Source organism: Tamandua tetradactyla, chromosome 4 (assembly GCF_023851605.1).
Source record: "Tamandua tetradactyla isolate mTamTet1 chromosome 4, mTamTet1.pri, whole genome shotgun sequence".
In the NCBI taxonomy this organism is placed as follows: domain Eukaryota; kingdom Metazoa; phylum Chordata; class Mammalia; order Pilosa; family Myrmecophagidae; genus Tamandua; species Tamandua tetradactyla.
The window spans coordinates 146,592,281-146,614,840 of NC_135330.1; the positions used below are offsets into that span (position 1 = coordinate 146,592,281).

Consider the following 22,560-nt stretch of genomic DNA (forward strand, 5'->3'; position numbering starts at 1 on the left):
TCTTTTCTTTTTATGTTTTTTTTTCTCCTCTTATATGAACCAACATGCTAATGTTGGCCATCAATACCCAAAAAACCTACACATTTCCCCTAAAGTTTCAACACACTTGGTACAGTTATGCCTGTAATTTCTTTTCTCTAAAAGTACTAAGTTCCTACATACCATACCCCTTACCCCTCTTTTTTAAAAATTAATTTATTTTTTATTTATGATACATAACCACATATAAACACAAACATTCTTGTATATGTATGATTTTTTTCTGTTGTCTTTATTTCTCTTTCTGAATTGATGCAAATGTTCTAAGAAATGATCATCATGATGAATATGCAACTATGTGATGATATTGTGAATTACTTATTATATATGTAGAACGGAATGATCATATGTTAAGAATGCTTGTGTTTCTTTGTCACTTTTTTTAAAATTTAAAAATAAAATTTTTTTTTTAATAAATAAATATATAAAAGTACTAAGTTCCCTTCTTCCTTTCATCATGGCCTCCTCTGACCCGAAAGAACATTTATTTGACATATGGGTGTGTGCAATGGCCTAGTATATACACTAAGTAGCAGACACTTCTCTGCTACTGAACTTCACCAAGGACCTTGAAGCTAGTACATAGCAGCACTTCTTTAAAGTATCATTTAGAGTTCTTTAATAATTTTAGGAGACAGGATTTAGTAATTCTGCATAGGAACACTATTTTAGGGGACTATAGATGGCTGAGTGGGTGTCTGTGGACCTGGATACAAAAAAAAAAATCTCCATTCAGCAGAACAAACTCTACTTTTCATAAATCTGAAGTTACACTAAAGGCTGGTCGTTGGTTAACAGAGCTCCACAGCACCTGATTGTAGCATCTAGCGCTGATGACATGGATCTCATCATTCTTCTTAGACTAGAAAATTCTAGTATACATTCTTATATGTATTTTGTTGGATAGATGGAAGGATCACTGAAAAAATTAACCTGCCTCATAAACTACAATATTCTTTCGCATGGAATTGTCTAAAGTAGCTGCTCATAACTTTCTTGGAATTAGTCATTAAGCCTTTAACTATCTATTCACAATCTTAGGAATCAAAGAATGTTAGTGCTAGAAAAGATATGCTCCAAACTTTCATTTTATAGGTAGGGAAATGGGCAGTGTTAAACTTATGTCAGGGAACTCACTGACATAAGCTTGAAAAATTAAATCACAAAAAACGTGAAAAATAGAAAAAAATCCTTTACTTAATATCATTCTCCTGGAAAAAGATGCAAACTCACAGAAACACCAGAGTTTCCAATCATAGTCACAAATGGAAGTATCTGATCTTTTTTGGTAGCTAATGATATTTAAGGAGAAAAACTAAGTTTTCTTACTGCATATAAATGCTCATGCAGGGGTTTTTGTCCTTCCCCCAGAAATCATTTAATGATGAGTCAAGATAATATGCCTACTTATACTTTTGAAGGTGCTTAAATATTCTAGAATTTAAAAAATAATCACAACATACCTCCTTTAACTTATCTACATCATCTTTCACTTTTTCATAGATTTCATTAGCTGTTCTGAGTTTTTTCTTCCACTCTGCTATAGTTTCTGGGTCAATTTTACTTGGATTATCTACAACTGCAGGTTTGTCTTCACTTTGGTTGCCTTGTATCAAGGTCAAAGGATCCAGAATGGTCTTGATCTGTGACTCCAAGCTGAGATTTTTACTCTTAAGTTCTTCTACCTCTTTCTGTAGACAATCTATTTCATCCTGTAAAAGGATTGCACAGCTATTAGGCAAACACAGACACTGAATGAAGTATGCTAAACTGTAGCTAGTGTTCTTTTTCTGAATTTTATACTCAAAATTTTGTAGATATATAGATTCTTTACGCATCAGAACAGCTTTGTAGCCAGAAAATCACATCCATCACTGAAGAAAATACTGAGGTATGTATAACTGTTGCCTACAGTTTTGCTTCTATACTTGAAGTAAGGATTAAAACATATACCATTTTCTTCGACTCTGCATTTCAGTATAATACATGTGCTTAATTTTAAATTTTTGTGGATTATGGTTCTTCAATTACCATCATGAATATTCTAAGTATTAGTTTCCCCACTCCGGAACTGGTTATTATCTTAAATTCAGGCACTAGACATCTGTGAATCCTTTGCTGTTATACCAGTTATTTATCTATAATGGGTATTTCACCTTAAACTGAGGTTGTTAGAAATTCTGCTTTTAGAAAATAAACTATACTCTATCCAAATAGCTCAATATGCCTGTGATCTTCCAAAAAATTAATCTGATTAGGACCTGAGTATGATAAATGATCATTTAAGTATAAAAGAATATATTTTAGAGTTAATAATGAATTCTCAAAGATAGCAGTATTTGCAATTTTAAATTACAATTTATTTCAAGTTAAATAGCATTATAAAACAATTGCTTCATTTGTTTGGATAAATATATTAACAAATAAAAATAACAGGAACACACATATATGAATGAACACTTATTCAGTCATTTATTTATGCCCCACTGCATTTAAAAAATTATTTGAGGCAGCTGGGATAGTTTCCATGTGTACATTTTAACTTACAGATATTTTGTGTCTGAAGACATCAATAATATTTCCCCTTCCTTCAATATAAAACAGCTTAAAGTCTACACAACTGGCTGAAAGTCTACTATTCAAAAGTACATGTATTCTATCAACATGAAATTATTAGAAAAGTTCTACTGCTGTGTTAAATTGGACCATCATTCACCTTTGGACAAGAATTAGAAAACAGCATATTTTATACTAAAATTTCTTAGCTAATAGTTCACATAAGGTATATTTACTTTAACATCATTGGTGAATTTAAAGGCAGAAGAAAAAAAGGAATGAAGGTTTTGGTCACTGTTTACCAGAGTGTTCAAAATGCCTTGTAGGTCAAAACTTTGACCTTCACAACAGGGATTCCTTTATCTCCCAACTTCTTGAAGGAGCAAATACTTACAAAATGATGTTCCTATTTGAGGTAAAAATTTTATATTAAAAAAAGAAAAAAATGCTTCCATTTGTTACTTTTCTCTGGAACTCCATACTATTCCCCTCTTCCTTTGGTACTTAAAGGGAAAAAAAAAGCAAAAGCAAAAAACAACAAACTTTCTTCTCTTTGAAATGACGAAGGGAAAAAGAAAAAGAATTTATCAAAAGAGATTTTTATTGGCATTTAAAATAATATTTCATTGGATGTTTATTCTACAAAGTCCAGGGACTGAGGTAGTTCACTTTTACCTGCGCTCACTGCTTTCAATGAATTATAATTATTTACCTCATATTCTTTGTGGAGTAACTCAAGTCTAGTTTTCCGAAGGTGTTTTCTGACTGTATGGCTTAGCATAGGTTCACTTTCACTTGTTCCTCCTACAGAAAAAAAAAATTCTAATTTTTATTGTGATTTTGGCAGAGTAAAAAGGAAAATAACTCTTTTCTTATTGCTTAATTTAGTGTACCACCTTAATTTGTACTGTTTCCCTTATATACATACTTGGGGTTATCATCTAGGCCTTTTCTCTCTCCCAAGCCGCTGAAAACATAAGAATCAAATAACTCCATAATAAAAACCTTCATTAAAACTTCATGTGTGTTTACTTACCTATGTATCTTACTATAGTAAATTATAATTATTATAGTAAAGGCAGGGGTTATATTTATTAGTGTATTATATTTATACTACTGTATATTCTGAATACGAGACAACTGTTAAATAATGATAAAACAAATTAGCTATTCAAACATACCTGGTTACCGGAACACAAATGAAAAGATTAATGCCTCTTTTCACTAATTCTCACAACTCAGTTACAATGCATTATGAGTCACAGCAGTAACTATATGCCTACAATGACTTCTTACAAAAACACTCAAAATGAATACTTCCTGACAGCTCTTCACTTGTGCCATGATTACCCTATTTTTCTTTATATTTCTTAGCATTGTGATGGCAAAGGTATTTTACAGGTTTTCTTTTTCAGGACTTTCTACCCACATGCAAGAGTAGAAAAACCATTTTATTTGAAAGAATCTATTAAATATCATTTGCATATGAATGAATGAAGGCATGAGAAGGGATCTGAAGAGAAACTGGAGAAAACCAAATTACTCTATTATTTTGGATGCTGTGCAGTGGGGGTCACTTTCATTGCTTTTCCATGTGAATGTCCCACTATAAATGGCAGCGCCATTTATCGAATGTTTTATTTTGGAGTATGTGCCAGTTTGAATGTGTTGTAGACCCCAGAAAAGCCATGTCCTTTAATCCTTGTTTAATATTGATGGGTGGAAGCTTTTTGATTGTTTCCATGGAGTTGTAACCTACTCAATTGTGGGTGGTAATTTTTGATTAGATGGTTTCCATGGAAATGTGTCTCTACCCATTCAAGATGGGGTTTGCCTACTGGAGCCCTTTAAGAGTGAACCATTTTTGAAAAAGCTTAAGAGCCAGGAGAGCCCACACAACCAGAGTTCTTTGGAGAGGAAGAAGAAAAATGCCCCAGGGGGAGCTTTGTGAAAAAAGAAGCCTGCAGAGAGAGCTAGCAGACATCGCCATGTTCACCATGTGCCTTTCCAGTTGAGAGAGAAACCCTGACCATCATCAGTCTTTTTGAACCAAGGTTTCTTTTCCTGGATGCCTTAGATTGGACATTTCTATAATTTTCCTTTAATTTGGACATTTTCACAACCTTAGAACACATATAATTGCAATTTAATAAATTCCCCTTTTAAAAAGCCATTCTATTTCTGGTATATCGCATTACAGCAGCTTGCAAACCAGAACAGAGTGCATGGGCCAGAATTTGAATCTGTGTCTCCTGCATGGTAGTCAAGAATTCTACAAGTGAACTACCTGCACACCCCCCAAAAACAAATTAATTTAATCATTAAAGCTCATACTCCACCAGAAAAGACTTAGCTCCTTGGTGAAGCTCAGTACAGGTAAAAAAAAAAAATAGAGATAAAAAAGTTTTAACACTGCAACATGCAAAACAGTAGAGAATTATTCTTACAATAGTCTTAACCCAGTTATCTAAAATAGAAACCACAGGTCATCTCTGATTTATCCTTTGGATCTCAGTTCCCAAGTCCCACTAGTTCATCCTTTGCTCTCTAGCATTTATATTCTTCCTCTCCATTTCCATTATAAAAACTAATTTAATTCCATTTTCCTTAATTTGCTACAATTAACAATGACTTAAGTGTTCTGAAAGATGTTTGCCATACACGACAAATTATAGATCCACTTGGAATTTCTTCTAAAACACAAACAACTGAAAATCATTTTAATTTTTGCAATCTAGAAGAAACTCATATGAGCAGAATAAAACCAAACACCAAAAAGACTCTTTAAATGTTTTCTTTTTAAAGAATCCTCTTCTAATTCAAGTTTTTCTTGTGCCCATTAGTGTGACCCTGACTGTTTCTTTCTACTGTTAACCAAACTTCCACTCTCCCTAACCTGGGCAAAAGCCTCCTACCTAACCTACTCACATTCTGTCAGTCACTCCCCTACAATCTAACTTATGCATCACCATCTGAGTAATATTGCTAAAGCACATTTGGAGCACACTACTCCCTTGCTAAAAACTATTATGGCCACTTCACCCCTCCTCCCTTCCAAGGAGCAAGTCTCTGATTTGTCACTCAAGGCTTTCTACAGTGAAGTCTCAATTTCAGTCTTATTTCAGTAGGCACATTCAACACAGACTACTTATCATTTCCAAAAACATGCCTTTTGTGTCCCTGCTTAAAAACTTTAGATTACAACATTTCCTCTGTATGAAACACCTTCCCCAATCTTAACCTATTGAAATTTTAGCCATTGTTAAACGTCCATCTTGAAGAATGTGATGTTCCTCACCAAATTTTCTTGCCTGACTCCTTACGCTTTCTGAGGCTTTTTTGGTCCTTACCATCTGCTACATTATACCATTAATATTTTGGTCCATACGAATAGCTTCTATGAGAATGTAAGCTCCATGAAGCTCTTTAAGATTTATGTCTTTTAGCATCTCTCACAGTACCTTGTACCCCTCAGCTGCTCTCTCTATATATTAGACAATTGCTAATTTACCCAGTAAGATGTTGGCCAAATAACACCACTGAAAAACTTCATTTCAGTTTTCCCCCAAATAAACATTATATGGAGACTGCTTGAAGTCTAATTCTATGTGTATATAAAACAGGTCCTTACCAATAATCTCTTTGCAAGGATTTTCAGGAGTGATGGGGACTCTGCAAGCTGGACACTGGCTATTATTCTTCAACCACAAATCGATACATATTGAACAAAATACATGGTTGTTGATGCATATGACAGGTTGGCGTACCTTTAAAAAAAAGAAACATAACTTTTAGTAAAGGACAACTGCATAACTGGAATCGCACTATGGTTTAGTTTGGAGCAAACAAACTGCTTCTCTAGAGTACAACTGAGCAGATGCTGTAAAAGGGAACAAAAAAAGTTAGTGATTTATAAAAATGCTGCTTCTGCTGACACACTGTTTCTTTTACATATATAACTGAGATACCAGCAGAGAAGCTGGCCACGAAAACTCAAACTTTCGACACAGTATGAAATACTTTATTTGGTAAACAACCACATTTGACAACCCCCTCCCCCAAAAAAGCTTTTGCTCCACTGAGGGGATTCTATTCTAGAATCATTAAATATCAATATTAGAGAGTTCTTTAAAGACTACTAGCTCAAAGATACTTGAATCTTTTCTTCAATTCATTCCACTATATTACAGAATAATTAAGCAGCTATTAAGCACTGACATTTTACTACAAATTTCCAATAACTGATCAGGCATGAAAGCCAAAGCAATTCCAAAAGGCATGGATTCTACTCTTAAGTATTTTATAATCTAAATGCCAAACAATGCTGACAGAAATACTGATATACTCCAAATACAAAAATCCTTGGCTCGGTCTAAAAAATACAAATAATACCTTATATTTATACAGAATCTTTTATTTAAAAAGGACTTTCACATGCATTCATTCCCTCTCTTTCTCTCTCTTTCCTGCTCTTGTTCTCGGTGTGTGTGTTCAACAAAAGCCTGTGAGAAAAACAGGATAGTTATATTTTACAAATGAAGAAACCAAGAAGAAATGAGGTGGTTTACTGGAAGTTTTGATCACGTGTAGTTGTTTTTTTCAGGAGGAAAAGAGAAGTTGCCTTGGTTTTCCTCATGGCATTTATACTACCTGACATTATATGTTTGCTTGTTTCCAAATATACCCAATTAGAATGTACACTTCATGACAGTGTGAAGCTCTTTAGCCTTTTTCATTCCTAAAACCCTGGCACCTAAAAGAGTACCTGTCACATGGTAATTACTCAGTAAACATTTGTTGAATGAATTAATTGCTATTTCATATCCACTTAGTGGGGAAACTTGTCAGAGGGAATAATGGTTTAATCTCCAAAAAGCATAAATTTTCAAAAAGCACAAAAAACAATAACCCCAAAAAAGCACAGAAATACTTAGGTTTTCACTTTGATTTGTATGGTACTTTCACCATGGGACTCAAAACATTTTATAGCCATTTTCAATATTTTTCTTGTTCCAATATTAGTAACAATAGTAGTGTATAACCCTTTTCCAAATGGGGTCTTGAAAATTAGAAGATCAAGAGGAAATAGAGAAAGTAGAAAGAGAATGAAGAGACAGGACCATCACAAACCACTTTTCTGAGAGAAACACTTGTGAAGCTTTATGTCTGCCTCAGAAGGACATGGTGAGTATCCGGTAATTTGAAAGAGGTCTTTACCCTCAGAGAAATCACAGATGTATTGCTATCCAAGATGGGTGGGTGATTTTCATCCTCACTTCAGCAGACTCTAGTCTCAGTCTGGCTTTTCAAACATTTTGCTGCTCCCTTGATTATAAACACTACCATAAGAAAACTAAACAGAGAAAATAGCTCAGGATGGATTTAGACTTAGCCTTGGAGAAATATAAATCTATTTCATTCAATCCAACTGGTATGACAGGATTAATTAAAAATAAAATAGGACCATGAAGCACCACTCCTCAAAATCTTCTTCCAAAATGCTACTATCAGAAGTAAGCAATGAATGCTTATCTCTAAGGTATTCATGGTCAGAGTCTCAAGGAGCAGACAAAGACTGAAATTTCTTTGCAAGTTGTTTTTTTTCTTAAAAATTAATGAGATTTAAGTCCAGAGCATAATATTTAATTGTATCTTTAAGTCATGTAACCTTTTAAAAGCACAAAAGTCCCCAAGTAAGTACAAAGAAGATACTGCTATTTCTATTCTGTAGCTTCTCTTAAACACACACACATACACACACACACAGTGGCTGGGTTAGTTCCTGACTAACACACTAGCCATATTCCTGCAATATTTCTGTGCCGGTTTAAAACTGTTGTGTACCCCAGAAAAGCCATGTTCTTCAATGTCAGTCAATATTTCTGGGTGGGAGCTTTTTCATTAAGTTGTTTCCATATAGTTGTGACCACCTAATTGTGGGCGGCACATTTTGATTAGGTGGTTTCCATGGAGATGTGTCTCCTCTCATTCAAGGTGAGGTTGTTTACTGGAGCCCCTTAAGAGGGAATCATTTTGGAATAAGCTTCAGAGCCCACACAGCCAGAGACCTTTGGAGATGCAGAAAGAAAACACCCCTAAGGAATCTTTATGAAACGAGAAGTCAGGAAAGAAAGCTAGCAGATGTCACCATGTGCCTTCCCAGCCGACAGGTGTCCAGAAGCCAAAGATCCCAACAGATGCCAGCCACATGCCTCCCCAGCAAACAAAGGTGTTGCTGATGGCATCAGCCTTTCCTGAGTGAAGCTAACCCATTGCTGGCACCTTAATTTGGACATTTTTATGGCCTTGGAACTGTAAATTTGCAACTTAGTAAATTCCTTTTTTAGAAGCTATTCCATTTCTGGTATATTGCATTCCAATAACTTTAACAAACCAAAATAATTCCTAAAAGTACAAATAACCCAAAATTAGGAGACTTTACCTAAAGAAGAAAAGAGTTATTCCCTTGTCCTGGGTCAGTAACTACTTTTAGAGCAGTGACAATTAACCTTTTCAAAAGTCATAACCTCATTGGAAAGTAGACGAAAGCCACTGTTCATAACATAAAACTATACACATTATCTAAGGGGATTCAAGATGCTTTCCAACCCACTACAGGCTTTCTCCACTGGAAGCACATCTAAAGACAATCTATATTTTCTATGCATTTGTTCCCATAACAAAAAATAAATATCCTCTTAATCTAAAAGAAGATTTTGAGCAACTCAGTGGTTAGGGCTATCATTTACTAAGGTAGGGACAACATGGGAGAAGCAGATTTCACACACAGTGGAATTTAAGAATTCTGTTTGACCATGTTACAAGCAGATTTTCAAGTGGACAAACTGAACAACGTGGGAAATGAGAATCAATGACAGAAAAGATAACGACATTTAAAGCCACTGGATTGGATGAGATTACCTGTTCAGATAGAACAGCTAGAGAAAAGAAGTGAATTCTTCTTTTCTGAAAGACCTGAGGTGTTTCAATATGCAGGGAAATCAAGCAGAGGAAGAAGAGGAGAAATCAGAGAAGGAAACTGATTTGGAAAGGGCCTGTGATGTAGGAAAGAAGGACAATGTGGTATCACAGAAGCTAAGAGAAAAAAAGTTTTTCAAGAGGGAGATAATGGTCAGGTTTGCCAAATATTGATGAGAGACTGAATTCGAAGTGATTATGGCATGCAAAGTATGACAGTCATTGTGATCTGTTACTGACAAGCACAGTTTCAGTGAATGGTGGGGGGGTGGAAACCTGCTTGGAGGCTGAGAGACAATGGGAGATGAAAAAGTAAAGAAAGAATATTGACAAGTCCTTCATTTTGCTGTAAAGGGGAGAGCGTAAAAAAAAATGAGATTATGGCTAGGAATACAGATGGGAATGATACAATAAAAAGAGGATATTAATGATAGAGTAAAGAGGGAGGGATAATAGCCACAAATAGCAAAGTCTAAGAAGTCAAGGGGACGCTGTGACAGATAGGTATAAGGACTTGTGATCCTTTGAAACAGAAGGGAAGGTAGAGGCTTTAAGAACAAATACAGAAGCCTTAGAGGATCTGTTGATGGAAAGGTGAAGTTTCACTGTTCAAAACATTAAATATAAGATGAGGTTACCGGCTGAAAGTGAAAAAGGGGAAGGACATAGATATGAGAAAACAGGAAAATAAAGCAGCAATTTTGAAAAATGGGAAAGCATAAATTTACTAGGGAGATGACAGCAGAATTGCCAAACATTCTTAAGTTCCAATTTGAGGTCTATGGTTTTGAATTTAAAGTAAGACCAATTAACATAGATGTGTAATTTCCTAAGCAATATTTAACTGTTTACATTCAATAAGGAAGAAGATGAGTAGATGGGTTTACACAGAGTTGGGGTTTTGCCAGAGGAAGAAAGAGACAAGAATCTGATGATAATTAATGGCCATGGCTGATAAGGAAAATGTGGATATAAGTGACAACAATGACAGTGGAAAAGGAAACAATGGATGGGTCTTCATAAGGCTGAGAGTAAGTATGCTGGAGAGTAAGTATGAAGGAAATATGATCAGAATGATATGCTCATGGTCCAGATACTAAAGGTGGCAGAACTGCTTTCTCTAAAGTTTTATCCTGGTTTACTTTCTGTCAGTCTCAGGGGTCACATGGCATTAACTTTGGTTCTATGCTGATGACTCCCAAATCTCCCTCTGCACGAGGATCTCAGTAAGTGGCACAGTTTAGGCTTCAACAGACAAACCTGGGGTCAATTACAGCTCTGCTGCTTAATGAGCTACTGGATTTTGGGTACGCCATTTAGTTATCCTGGCTGTCAGCTTCCTCTGAATTGCGGTTTATCCTAGTATGTTTTTCATTCAGGTATTAAGATTAAGATAGTGGATAATGGTGACTCCATACAGCAACCCTTCAAAACAACAACAGCAGCAGCATTACCATAAACTAGTGCCAAAGACTTATCTCTATATGGGGATTCTGCAGCTACAACCATATATGCCACACCAAACTCAGCCTCCTCCACATATCTGCTCCTCCTCCTACACTCCCTCCATTCTAAGTAAATAGCACCATCACCTCACCATTTAGGCTAGAACACTCAGAGCTGTCTCTGACTCACACTTTTTGACTTATCCTCACCAGCCAATCTGTCACCAAATCCAGATATTGTACATCAAGTCTAAGAGGCCATAAGAAGAGCCAATATTTTATATACCACTAAGAAAAACGAACAAAAAGTGCTTCTAATTACAATTCTAAGATGCCATCACTTGTGAGCTGCAATCAGACTTCAGAAACATTATAATGTGAAAAAAATGTGCATCTCAGTACAGAAAAGTATGGCAAATCAACCTTCAAATGTTCCTTCACTTATCATCTTTTCTTTCCTTTCTATCCTCACCCCACTGAGGTTAGGTTCTCGTTCTTTTACTCCTGATGTATTGCAATGACTTCCTCCCAAGTTTCCTTGCTTCCAAACCTTCACTCTTCCTATCCACCTTTCATACTGATGCCAGAGCTACCTTCCTAAATATGCATCAGACGCTTTCATTGCTTTCCTACAAAGCAGCAATATTTTTCTCCCTGCTCATAGTCTTAAGTGTAAAATTCAAAGAACAATTTAATATGTTATTAATCAACCATTTCCCTTGATCTGTTAATTCAATACTTGCAAAAACCTGCACTTCAGCCACAGATCTACTTGACATTCAGCAAGGAGTGGGGGCTCCCTATTTATCATGTTCTCATCTCTTAGCTTGATAGATTCTCCTGGCCCTTCCAACCTCCCCAGACAATCAAAATCAAATGCTTCCCATCTTTTAAGATGTAAATCAAATACTACCTACTTCTTTAAAGTAGTGTCTTTGTCTGTCTCTCATAAGGTACTCCTTGACATTTATTTAATGCTCACTGCTTTCTGCACGTGCTGTACTTAGAAAATTGTTTACATCCTGCCTTCCCGATTATATTTCAGGCTCTTTGGAAGCAGGGGCAATGTCCTGTTCTTCTTTGTAGCCACCTACAGCACATGGCACAGTGCCTGGCATACTGTGAGATAATAAATATGAATCCTGATGTACTAAAATGAAAGGCTAGGATAATGGTCACAAAAGCATCTCAAGAAGCAAAAGGTCAATGGCCACTGCCAAACTGTGAAAAAACAAAATTTTAACCTCTTCCATTTAAACTGCCAAAATGATACAAGAAAACAACCACAGACAGACTGTTTGGCTCTGCCTGCTAAGAGCCACTGACAATGTCACCCACTAGAGAATCATTTTCACTGTTCAATACCTGGTATTATCACTGTCATTATGTTAGATTTTTGAAATCGTTGACTAATTAATCTCTTTGGTACAAATACTTATCAGATGATGATGAAGATTTCTAGATAATGGCCTAAATATAGTTTAGGAGAATAGAAAACAATGAAAAGAGAAAGAACTATACTTCCTAAAACAAATAACCGTTTATTTATTTCACTGCAACTTGCAGAAGCCAAACAAAAAGAATCTAGTCCTCCCTCGATTCTTTTCCACCCATCTTCCTCTACCCAGATTCTACTATAATACAACACTAAAACACACATTTATAATTTCTTGAAAATCTTCTCAAGACACAGGTGGTCATAACTTGCCTAAGTTATTAGTATGTATATACAATTTAGTCTTAAATAAGAGCCATGTCACTAAAACAGTACTCAGGAACTACAATTCTAAGACAATAATGACATGGATAAGTAATATGTACAATTTCCAACTCATCTGGAGTAAATATGTTGAAGTGATGTCCTAGAATAATGCCCCTGAGGCTGATGAGGAGGAGGACGTGGAGGAAGAACAGGAAAAGAGAAAGATGTGAAAAGTGGACTCGTGGAGGCAGTTCTTAGTGCAGAAAAATTAGTCCCAAAATCTGTTATTCTACTATGTAGCTTCATTTCTTTTATCTGAAGATATTTCAGGCTTAGGAGACTTCATTTTATCACCAAAATCCCTTTTTTAAACAAAGTAAATTTGGGAGAATGTTGTCCATTAATATTTGTGCCACAGGGCATAATACCCTAAGGCTATTATTCACTAATATCTATATTATCCTAGGCTCACCTAGAGTTTTACATTGGTTAAGGTAGGGTTTCTCAATTTTGATACTACTGATATTTTGAAAAATAAATTTTTGTTTTTGTTATGCAGGACAGGAGTAGGCTGCCCTGTATATTATTGTAGGATGCTTAATAGCATCCCCTACCTCTACCCACTAGATGCCAGTAGCATCCCCGTGGAGACAATCAGAAATGCTTCCGGACTTGCCAAATGTTGATGGAGGGGAGGGGCAAAACCCTCCCTACAACTGCCCCCTTCCCCAACTAAGCCTAGGATATCCACATGGCTCTTCCCAACAACCCAGTAGTACTGGTAGTCTCAAAATCCATTGTCAGCTGTGGAAACTGAGACTCAAGGAAATTAGGTAGGTTATAAGTGGTAGAGCCAACATCTTATATTCAATGTGATTCAAGTGAAAATCAAGTTGCTCTTTCAACTAAAAAATAGTTCCTTCTTCCTCAGAAAAGGGTTAGTAAAGAATATTCTGGGAGTAAGAAAGCAACAGAGAACACATGCCTGAAAGAAGCATGAAGCGGCAGTGGACAGGTGCTGCAGAAAAGGTGAACTGAAGGAGGCTATGGGAGGGAAGAGGCTATAGGTCAACTTTACCAACTGCCATGGCAATTACATTCAAAATCAACTGCCCTGTCCTTTTGGCATTCTTTCTAGAGTCAGCAGCCAATACCTGCTGAAAGAATAATAATTTTTCTTACACCTGTGTCAAAACTTTATGCTTCCTAGTGAAGGACTAAAAAGACTGTGAAAAAGAATTTAGGTGCAATGCAGAAATGACTTAGTTCCAGGGGTCCCACGATTTCATCTTGGGAATGTGGAAACTATGCAAAATAAAGTTCCTGGGTAGCACTTGCGGGGCTTTTGGTTTGTTTGTTTATTTTGAAATAATTTCATACAGGACAGTGCAAGAATATATACCTCATAAGAGAACTCCAACAACTCCCTGCCCCCAGATACCCAGACCCACCAATTTTAACATTTTGCTAACTCCAACTTGCTGTATTATTCTATCATCTATCAATCAATCAATTTTCTGAATGTTTGAGAGCAGTTTGCAACTAATACTTCTTGAACATGTAATGCTTCCATGTATATTTCCTACAAAGATATTCACTTACATAATCACCTTCAATGCAGTGATTGATATAGAGAATACATTTTATATTCCAATTTTTTCTTATGTCCCAATAATATCCTTTTGAGCCTTTTCTCCTCCATTTTGAGATCTTATTCAGAATCATGTACTGCAATTAGGTGTCATATCTCTTTAGTTTCTCTCTTTCTTCGTTTTATTTTAAATTGCAGAAACATATACATTCCCATTCCAACCCTCCCATGTATACCATTCAACGGGATTAATTAAATTCATAATGTTGCAGTATCCTCACCATCATCCATTACTATCACTTCCCATTACCCAACACTCAGTTTGTACTAACTTCTTATTGCCCCTACCCCCATCTCCTGGTAACTTATAGTCCACTTTCTGTCTCAATGAGTTCACCTATTTTCTTTGTGGTTAGTATGGGGCTTAAATTTAACATTCTATGCTCCTTTTATCCAGGGTATGGACAGAGGAGTAAAAAAATATGGACGATAAATAAATAATAGGGGGGATAAGTGGTAAAATAAATTGGGTAGATGGAAATATTAGTGGTCAATGAAATGGAGGGATAAGGGTTACGGGATGTATGGTATGAGTTTTTTCTTTTTATTTCTTTTTCTGGAGTGATGCAAATGTCCTAAAAAATGATCATGGTGATGAATATACAACTATGTGACGATATTGTGAGCCACTGATTGCACACCATGTATACAGTGCATGTGTGTGAAGATTTGTCCAATAAAAATATTTAAAAATAATTTAACATCCTAAATCTATAATAATCTCACTTGCTTTGATACCAACTTAACTTCAATAGCACATATAAACTATGATCCTATACCCCTCCAATCCTCCACCTTTATGTAGTTCTTGTCATAAATTACATATTTATATACCATTAGTCCAAAACCACTAACTTATCATAATATTTTATACATTTCCCTTTTAGGTCCTATAGAAAGTAAAAGGTGGGTAAATAATTAAAAAAATACAATAGTACTAGATTTATATTTACCCATTGTTCTAGTTGGCAAGCTGCTGGAACACAATATACTAGAAACGGAACGGAGTTTAAAAAGGGAAATTTACTAAGTTGCAAGTTTACAGTTCTAAGGCTGTGAAAATGTCCAAACTAAAGCAAGGCTATAGAAATGTCCAATCTAAGACATCCAAGGAAAGATATCTTGGTTCAAGAAGACTGATGATGCTCAGGATTTCTCTCTCAACTGGAAAGGTATATGACGAACATGGCACTCTCCAGGCTTCCTGTTTCATGAAGATCCCCTTGGAGGCATCTTCCTTCTTCATCTCCAAAAATCTTTCGCTGCTTGGGGTCTGTGGTGCTCCTGGCTCTGAAGCTTTTTCCAAAATACTTCCTCTTTTAAAGGATTCCAGTAAACTACTCAAGACCCACCTGGTATGGGTGGAGTTATTTCTCTCTGGTGATAACCTAATCAAGTTTCCAACCTACAGTATTGAATAGGGATTAAAAGCAATGGCTGCCTCCACAAAATGTATCAGGATTAAAACATGTTTTTTCTAGGGTATATCATCTTTTTAAACCAGCATTTCCTTATGTGGCTTCAGTTAATTGTCTAGGTCCTTTCCTTTCAACCTGTAGAACTCCCATTAGCATGTCTTGTAGGGCCAGTCTAGTAGTGACAAAGTCCCAAACCTCTTGTTTATCTGGGAATGTCTGGGAATGTCTGAATTCCTCCCTCATTTTTGAAAGACAGTTTTGCCAGATACAGAATTTTTGGATGATAATTTTTTGCTTCCAGCAATTTGTTTTCTCACTGCCTTCTTGCCTCCATGGTTTCTGATGACAAATTACAAGCTAAATCTTTGTGGGGCTCCCCTGTACGCAAAATGTTGCTTCTCTCTTGTGGCTTTCAGAATCTCTCTTCATCTTTGTCTTTTGACAGTTCTGTTATAACATGGCATGGTGTGCATCTATTTGGGTTTATTCTGTTTGGAATTCATTGAGCATCTAGGGATGTGGATATTAATGTCTTTCATTAAATTTGGGAAGTCTGTGCCACTATTTCTTTGAATATTCTCTCTTCACCTTTCCCTCTTTCTTGTTCTCCTGGGACTGCCACAATGCATATATTGGTACATTTGATGGGTGCACCACAGCTTCACTTTTCTCCATTCTTTTTTTCTTTCTCTTCCTCAGACAAGATGATTTCAATTGTCTTATCTTCAAGTTCTCTGATACTTTCATCTGCCAACTCCAATCTGCTGTTAAATGCCTCAATTTTTAATTTTGGTTATTGTGGTTTCAACTCTGGTTCCTTTTCATAATCCCCATCTCTCTATTGATGTTTTCTTTGTGTTCATCTATTATTTCATTATTTCCTTTACTTCTTTGAGCATATTTAGGACCAATTAAAAATGTTTTTGGAATGTCTCAGGTCTGATCCTCCTTTTTAATAATTTCTAATGATTTACTCTCTTTTGCCTGGGCCATCATTTATTTCTTTGAAAATGTTTTGTAATCTTTTATTGAAATTTGGACATTTTGTTATTTTACTGTATTATCATTGGATTAGATTTTGAGACATCTGTTCCTTAAACTTGTATCCAGCTAGTGTTATGACAGAGTATTCCTTAAATGCTAGGAGTTAACAAAAAAGCAAAAGGAGAATAAGAAAATACCATTCCCAGTCCTTGCCCATTGACCAGTGCTCTCTTTCATGACTTACCCATATACTGAGTTTGGAGAGTATCTCTGGGCCAAAGCTTTGTACCTCCCTGAGCTTTTCAGAGGATATCTTCTGTCTTGGGCATGCACCTATGAACCTAGGAATTCCCCCATTTACAGGGATACAACTGTCCCTCTTTCCTAGGAAACAGTTTCCTCATGGTCCTGAGCACTGCACTGTTATATTCAACAGCCACCAATATCTTGCCCCCGGCAGAACAAATCGAATCCTCTCCCACAGCATTCTGTGGAAGAACTCGGGTGACTCATCTTTTACACACAGGACAAGTTCTGAGATAGAGTCCCCAGGCCACCACCAGATAGACAGGGCCAGACATACATGCTATCAATATGTATTGGAGGGTTACTCTGTTCTGTTTACATCCAGGACCAGGGATTCACACTGAGGAGTGTGGGCCAGCTCTGAGCCCAGCTGGTAATGGTAATGGGAAGGGGGCAGCCAGGGAACTATTAAATCCTACTGCATGTAGGTGGCCTTTTCCTTGATTTGGTGCTTGATCTGTTACTACAATCCTTTTAACTGTTTTGGGAAGCTTTTAAAAAGGTGTTTCTTCCAGTTCACGCTGGTTGTTCAAAGCTTCTGTGGGGGGGACAGAGCCCTGAACTCCATCATAACATCTTATTTTTCTTTTTAAAATATTTTTATTGACAAACCTTCACACACATACAGCCCATACTTGGTGTATAATCAATGGCTCACAATATCATCACATAATTGTGTATTCATCACCATGATCATTTTAGAACATCTGCAACATTCCAGAAAAATAAATAAAAAGAAAAAACTCATACATTCAATACCCCTTACTCCACCCTTCACCGACCACTAATATTTCAATCTCTCCAATTTATCTTACCCCTTAACCCCTCTATTATTTATTTATTTATTTCCCATATTTTTTACTCACCTGTCCATATCCTGGATGAATCACAACCACATAGTCACACTGTAAAAGTTGTATCGTTATACAATCGTCTGCAAGAATCAAGAAAGGCTACTGGAACACAGCTCAACAGTTTCAGGTACCCCCCTCTAGCCACTCCAAATACACGATAAACTAAAAAGGGATATCTATATAATGCAAAAGAATAACCTCCAGGATAACCTCTCAACTCTGTTTTAATTCTCTCAGCCACTGAAACTTCATTTTGTTTCATTTCTCTCTTCCTGCTTTTGGTCAAGAAGGCTTTCTCAAACCTGTGATGCCGGGTCCTGACCCATCCTAGGAGTTCTGTCCCACAGTGCCAAGGAGATTTACACCCCTGGCAGTTATTTCTCACGCAGGGATAAGGGCTTACCCCGTAATCTTGATCTGGACCCATTGCTATGTTTTAAGAAGCCTTAGGCCAGAACTTAGGTCCTAGAATTTTAAGATTTGTAATATCCTAAGGACTAAGTTACTTAATATCTATTGGTTTGGGGGTCTTCATTCTTATGTAGGTAAAGAAGAGATAATACATTTCCCCTACCCTACCCTCATGCCCACCAGGAATACTTTAAGGATAAACTGGCATCCTCTTAGTGAAACAACTATGCCAGCTATTATATATCAACCCTGATAATTAATCAGGATAACATAACACTCTTTTGTATTAGTTTTTTATTATGTTCTAGGTTCGTTAAAACACAATATTGTCATACTTTTCTGAAAGTGACAACATTCTTCAAACATACTGTAATCTGGAAAAAAGGGAAATGTAAAACATATTCCACATGGCTTTTTTCAAAGCAAATTAATTGTTATAATTATATGCAAGGCTGTTCTTAAATCAGAAAGACTGAGGGGAAATCAGGGCTGAAAGATGGGTTTATTGTAGTGAGGTGAATGATTTGCTTCCCAATTCACAGCCCTCAATGAACAAAGATTAATGAATTTTGTCAAAGTGGAGTGAGGGCTCCAAACTGCATAAGGCTCTGTCCTTAGCCTAATCTTTTCAAGATTTTTAATCAATAATATGGGTGAAAAGTAAACCAAGTAGTCCTACCTGAAAGGGCTTCTTTTAGCAGTATTTCTAATGAGTAATAAGTTCAATCTATTACTCGTCACTTCAAGAGATGGCCACCCCTGTGTTGTAAAGAAGCTAATTTCATTTTCGGCTAGTTCAGTCAGAAATTTGACTTTATGTTAAGCAGAAATCTTAACAGTGTGGAGTTATACCAAGTTTGACTCCCTCCCAAATGAAAAATACTTTATTTAAAGATTCACTAACATGTCCATACTCTACACTATTCCATTCCACTTAAATTCCAACCCCAATTGCAACATGTTCTCTAAGTCTTTCAAAATGCTCGGGTTTATTCATGTTTATTTTTAATGTGTGGTACCCCAAACTGGACTCATACTCAAGTGAGGAATAACTGAATATAATATATCAGTGCTGAAGAGCACTGCAAGTTTAGCTGCTTGGTACTTCTCTTGAGAACCTTCTTCATCTTTCCATAAAATTAACTGCAGGCCAAATTTGGCTGCTACCTATAGCAAAATACATACACAGCCAACAACAGTGTTACATGCTTCAACAATTTGGTTTCCCACGTGTTATGATTTCACAATCTGATTTTGATTTCTAATTGAGATAATCTCCTGGAGCTATCTAATGATAAACTGTTCTGTAGCATTCTGGTGGCAGTATAATAATATCTTAAATATTGACATCTTGGGCTAGATCATTCCTACATTTCTGCTTAATGGCTCACTAATTCAAAGCATGGAAAAAATTATAAAAGAATAGGCAAGAAAAGTGTTACACATAAGCATCCTACAGGATGGGTACCTAACTTCTTTAGCCTGCATAGCACTCTTACAATATTGACAAGGCTGCAAAATACTAGTGAGAATAGACAATCTACCTTTAAGACTGAGTTAGAGACAGAAGTACTGAATGCAAAATGTTTAAGTGCTCTGATTTTAAGTACATCAACACATCAACAACATGCTCTCCTCTCCTTTCCTCTTCATTCTGCCCCCTTTCTCTCTCAGAATCTATTTATCTCTTTAAGATTTAAGGTCTGGCACAGTCTCTGCTGTCATGAATGAGTCTGAGTGAGTGTTTCAGAAAGTAATCTACTGAAGACACAAATGATAACTGTAGAAGTTCAACCACCATAAACTCTAAGCCTTAGCATCCTTATTTAAAATTGACTACCTCTCTCACAGGATTGGGTTGTGCAGTAAATAAAATAATACATTAAAAACATTCTGTAATCTGTAAATCTCTACGTTCTACTAAGTATTATTTGTGTTAAGTAAACCAAGCATAGGTTTTGGGAAATAAAAAACACAGAACACATTTCCAACACAACTGCAAAAAATATTCTAGTTACAAATGGAAAATAAATATAATGTATACAACTAAGAGCAACAGAAAAGTATTTCCCAAAGATATTTTTTTGTCAGTCTTTATGGCTAATGGTAGAGGAAATTCAGAACAAACACATACTTCAGGGAATTTCATGTCAGGAGCCCAAAGTAGGGAACTGTAGCAAATAGAAACATTACCTCCCTTACTGCTGAGGCGGCCAACATGTATGTAAACTACCTAGCAAGTGCCAGCTCAAATACTACCCTCCATGAGGCCTTACTTGAGCTCTCCAGTCAGAATTGATCAAGCCATTCCCTATATCCTCTTACTAGACATTTGTTATTTCTCTGGCATTTCATTCTGAGTTATCAGTTGCTCCCAAGCCTGGCTTCCTACCACTTCTTGAACTCAGTAAATTCACACAGATTCCAATACATAAGGTAGATACGCCTACTGGCTGGAACAAAATGCTCTATGAAGTTTGTATTTCTCAATTCTAAGCCTTCTGCTGTAGTTTCATAGTTTGCACTTGGGGGGTAAACACGCACACATACACACACAAACACCACAAACAAATCAGGGTGGAAAAAATCCGCATATGCACCGTATCTTCTCTCTTCTTGATCACGCAGGAAAGAAATGACCTTTAAGAAACCGAATGAAGGTACAAAAAGAAACAAATGACAGCCAATGCATTAGAACGTTCAAAACTCCCTTTCTAATTCACAACTACTTTCCCCACCTTGTTTCACTAACACATTAAGCACCTCTTGCACCACAAAGACAGTATTTATTATACCTCCTGCCTGATCCGTTCCTGGAATTAAAGACCGCAGCTCTTAGTCTAAACACCATTTCGGGGCACGTACTATTCACTTTCCACATTTAAAGCCCAAACTCAGAGCAAAGGCTATCTATCCTCAAGGCCCAATTAAAAGGAAAGGGTCGTTGGAAATGGGAATGACGCCCCAATTAGCACCGTAGGCCCTGTAACATAAACCCTCTAGTTGTGTAGGGGCGAAGGAACAATAAAGTGAGGCTCTCAGGAAATGTGATTTAGTGGTATCCCTATACACCACACTGGACGGCACAAGGGCTTTAAAAATTGTTACGGTTCGTTTCTGTGCCTCCAACGACGCCGGCGCCGGCCCGCGTGAGGCCGCCGACCGTGGCGGAGCAGTCGTCGTCGCCTTCCTTGCAGACCCCGGGTCGTGTCATACATATCCTAAAGGCACCCAGATGATCCCAATCATCACCGCACACTCCTCCCGACCCCCAGAACGCGGCCTCTCATCCCGGGAGACCGGCGGGTTACCGTCTTCTCCCATCTCGGCGCCTCATGCCCCTTCCCCGCCCCGCACGGAGACCGCTGTTGGCTTTGGCCGGCAACTTCCTACCAGAGCCCATTTCGCAGCTGTGCCCCGAAATCACCCATTACCTTCCCCAAGCAAATGTGGCACGTGATGGGCAGAGTGAGCGACAATGTAACGTTCTGCACGGTCTGAGCCATGGCAGCGTTCAGAATCCCGCCAACACGGAAGTCCCGCCGACCTCGGCTCCTTGCTGCGACTGGGGGCCGCGCAAGGCCGGCTACGGAGGCCGGGTAGGGCCAGAGCCCGTCAGGGAGAGGAAACGAGAACGCGATTTAGAAACGCTCCGAAGCCAAGAGCTTCCTTACTTTCAGTGTTTAAAACTTCCTTGGTTCGTAAACTGCAAGATTCCTGAGAATGGGAAGGGTGGAATAGTTTATTTCAAGCACTGAAGATCCTGAAAGTTTAAAGGAAAGCGTAATTAGTGGAAAAGGAGAGAAAGACGCGGAAAGGTGATTTTAAATCTTCAGATCTTTTGGGTGAGTGGAGTAGAAGGAGATTTTATCGACTGAGGATTAAGCCCTACACAGTCTTTAAACACACGGAGCAGACAAAACTTAAAGAGAAAAGACGTTATCTTTCCATTTTAATTTTTCAAAACAACTTTCCACCTCGCTGGCTCCATTTCATTCTTAAATGAAGTGATATGCTTCAAGAGGGCAAGGTAATTCACTTTAAAAAAATACATATTATCTCTTATCTATTTCTGAGACAATCTGCATATATTTAATCGCAACTTTCCCTGAAAACACACTTTCTCTTTTGGCCCTTCTTCTACCTATTGCAGATTTAAGAGTGGGAGTCACGGACTTATTTTCACCCAAAGCTCTGTAGCCTCAAATTGTGTGAG

General features: G+C 37.1%; 1 protein-coding gene across 3 annotated transcripts in view; it reads right to left on the minus strand.

The window, feature by feature from the left end:
* The window catches only part of OBI1 (ORC ubiquitin ligase 1), a 51,482-nt gene extending 29,557 nt beyond the window's left edge, over positions 1 to 21,925 (minus strand). The window contains exons 1-5 of one of the 3 annotated variants that reach the window (XM_077158492.1): positions 19,024 to 21,689; positions 17,946 to 18,013; positions 6,227 to 6,362; positions 3,308 to 3,399; positions 1,503 to 1,751 (exon numbers count right to left, since the gene is read on the minus strand). In XM_077158492.1, the coding sequence (XP_077014607.1) occupies positions 1,503 to 1,751; positions 3,308 to 3,376 (318 nt within the window). In that variant the 5' untranslated portion in view covers positions 3,377 to 3,399; positions 6,227 to 6,362; positions 17,946 to 18,013; positions 19,024 to 21,689. Of the gene's footprint in view, positions 1 to 1,502; positions 1,752 to 3,307; positions 3,400 to 6,226; positions 6,363 to 6,987; positions 9,047 to 17,945; positions 18,014 to 19,023; positions 21,690 to 21,778 lie in introns of those variants that run through there. The other 2 variants (XM_077158493.1, XM_077158491.1) reach the window with 2 other exon arrangements.
* Between the last annotated feature and the right edge of the window lie 635 nt (positions 21,926 to 22,560).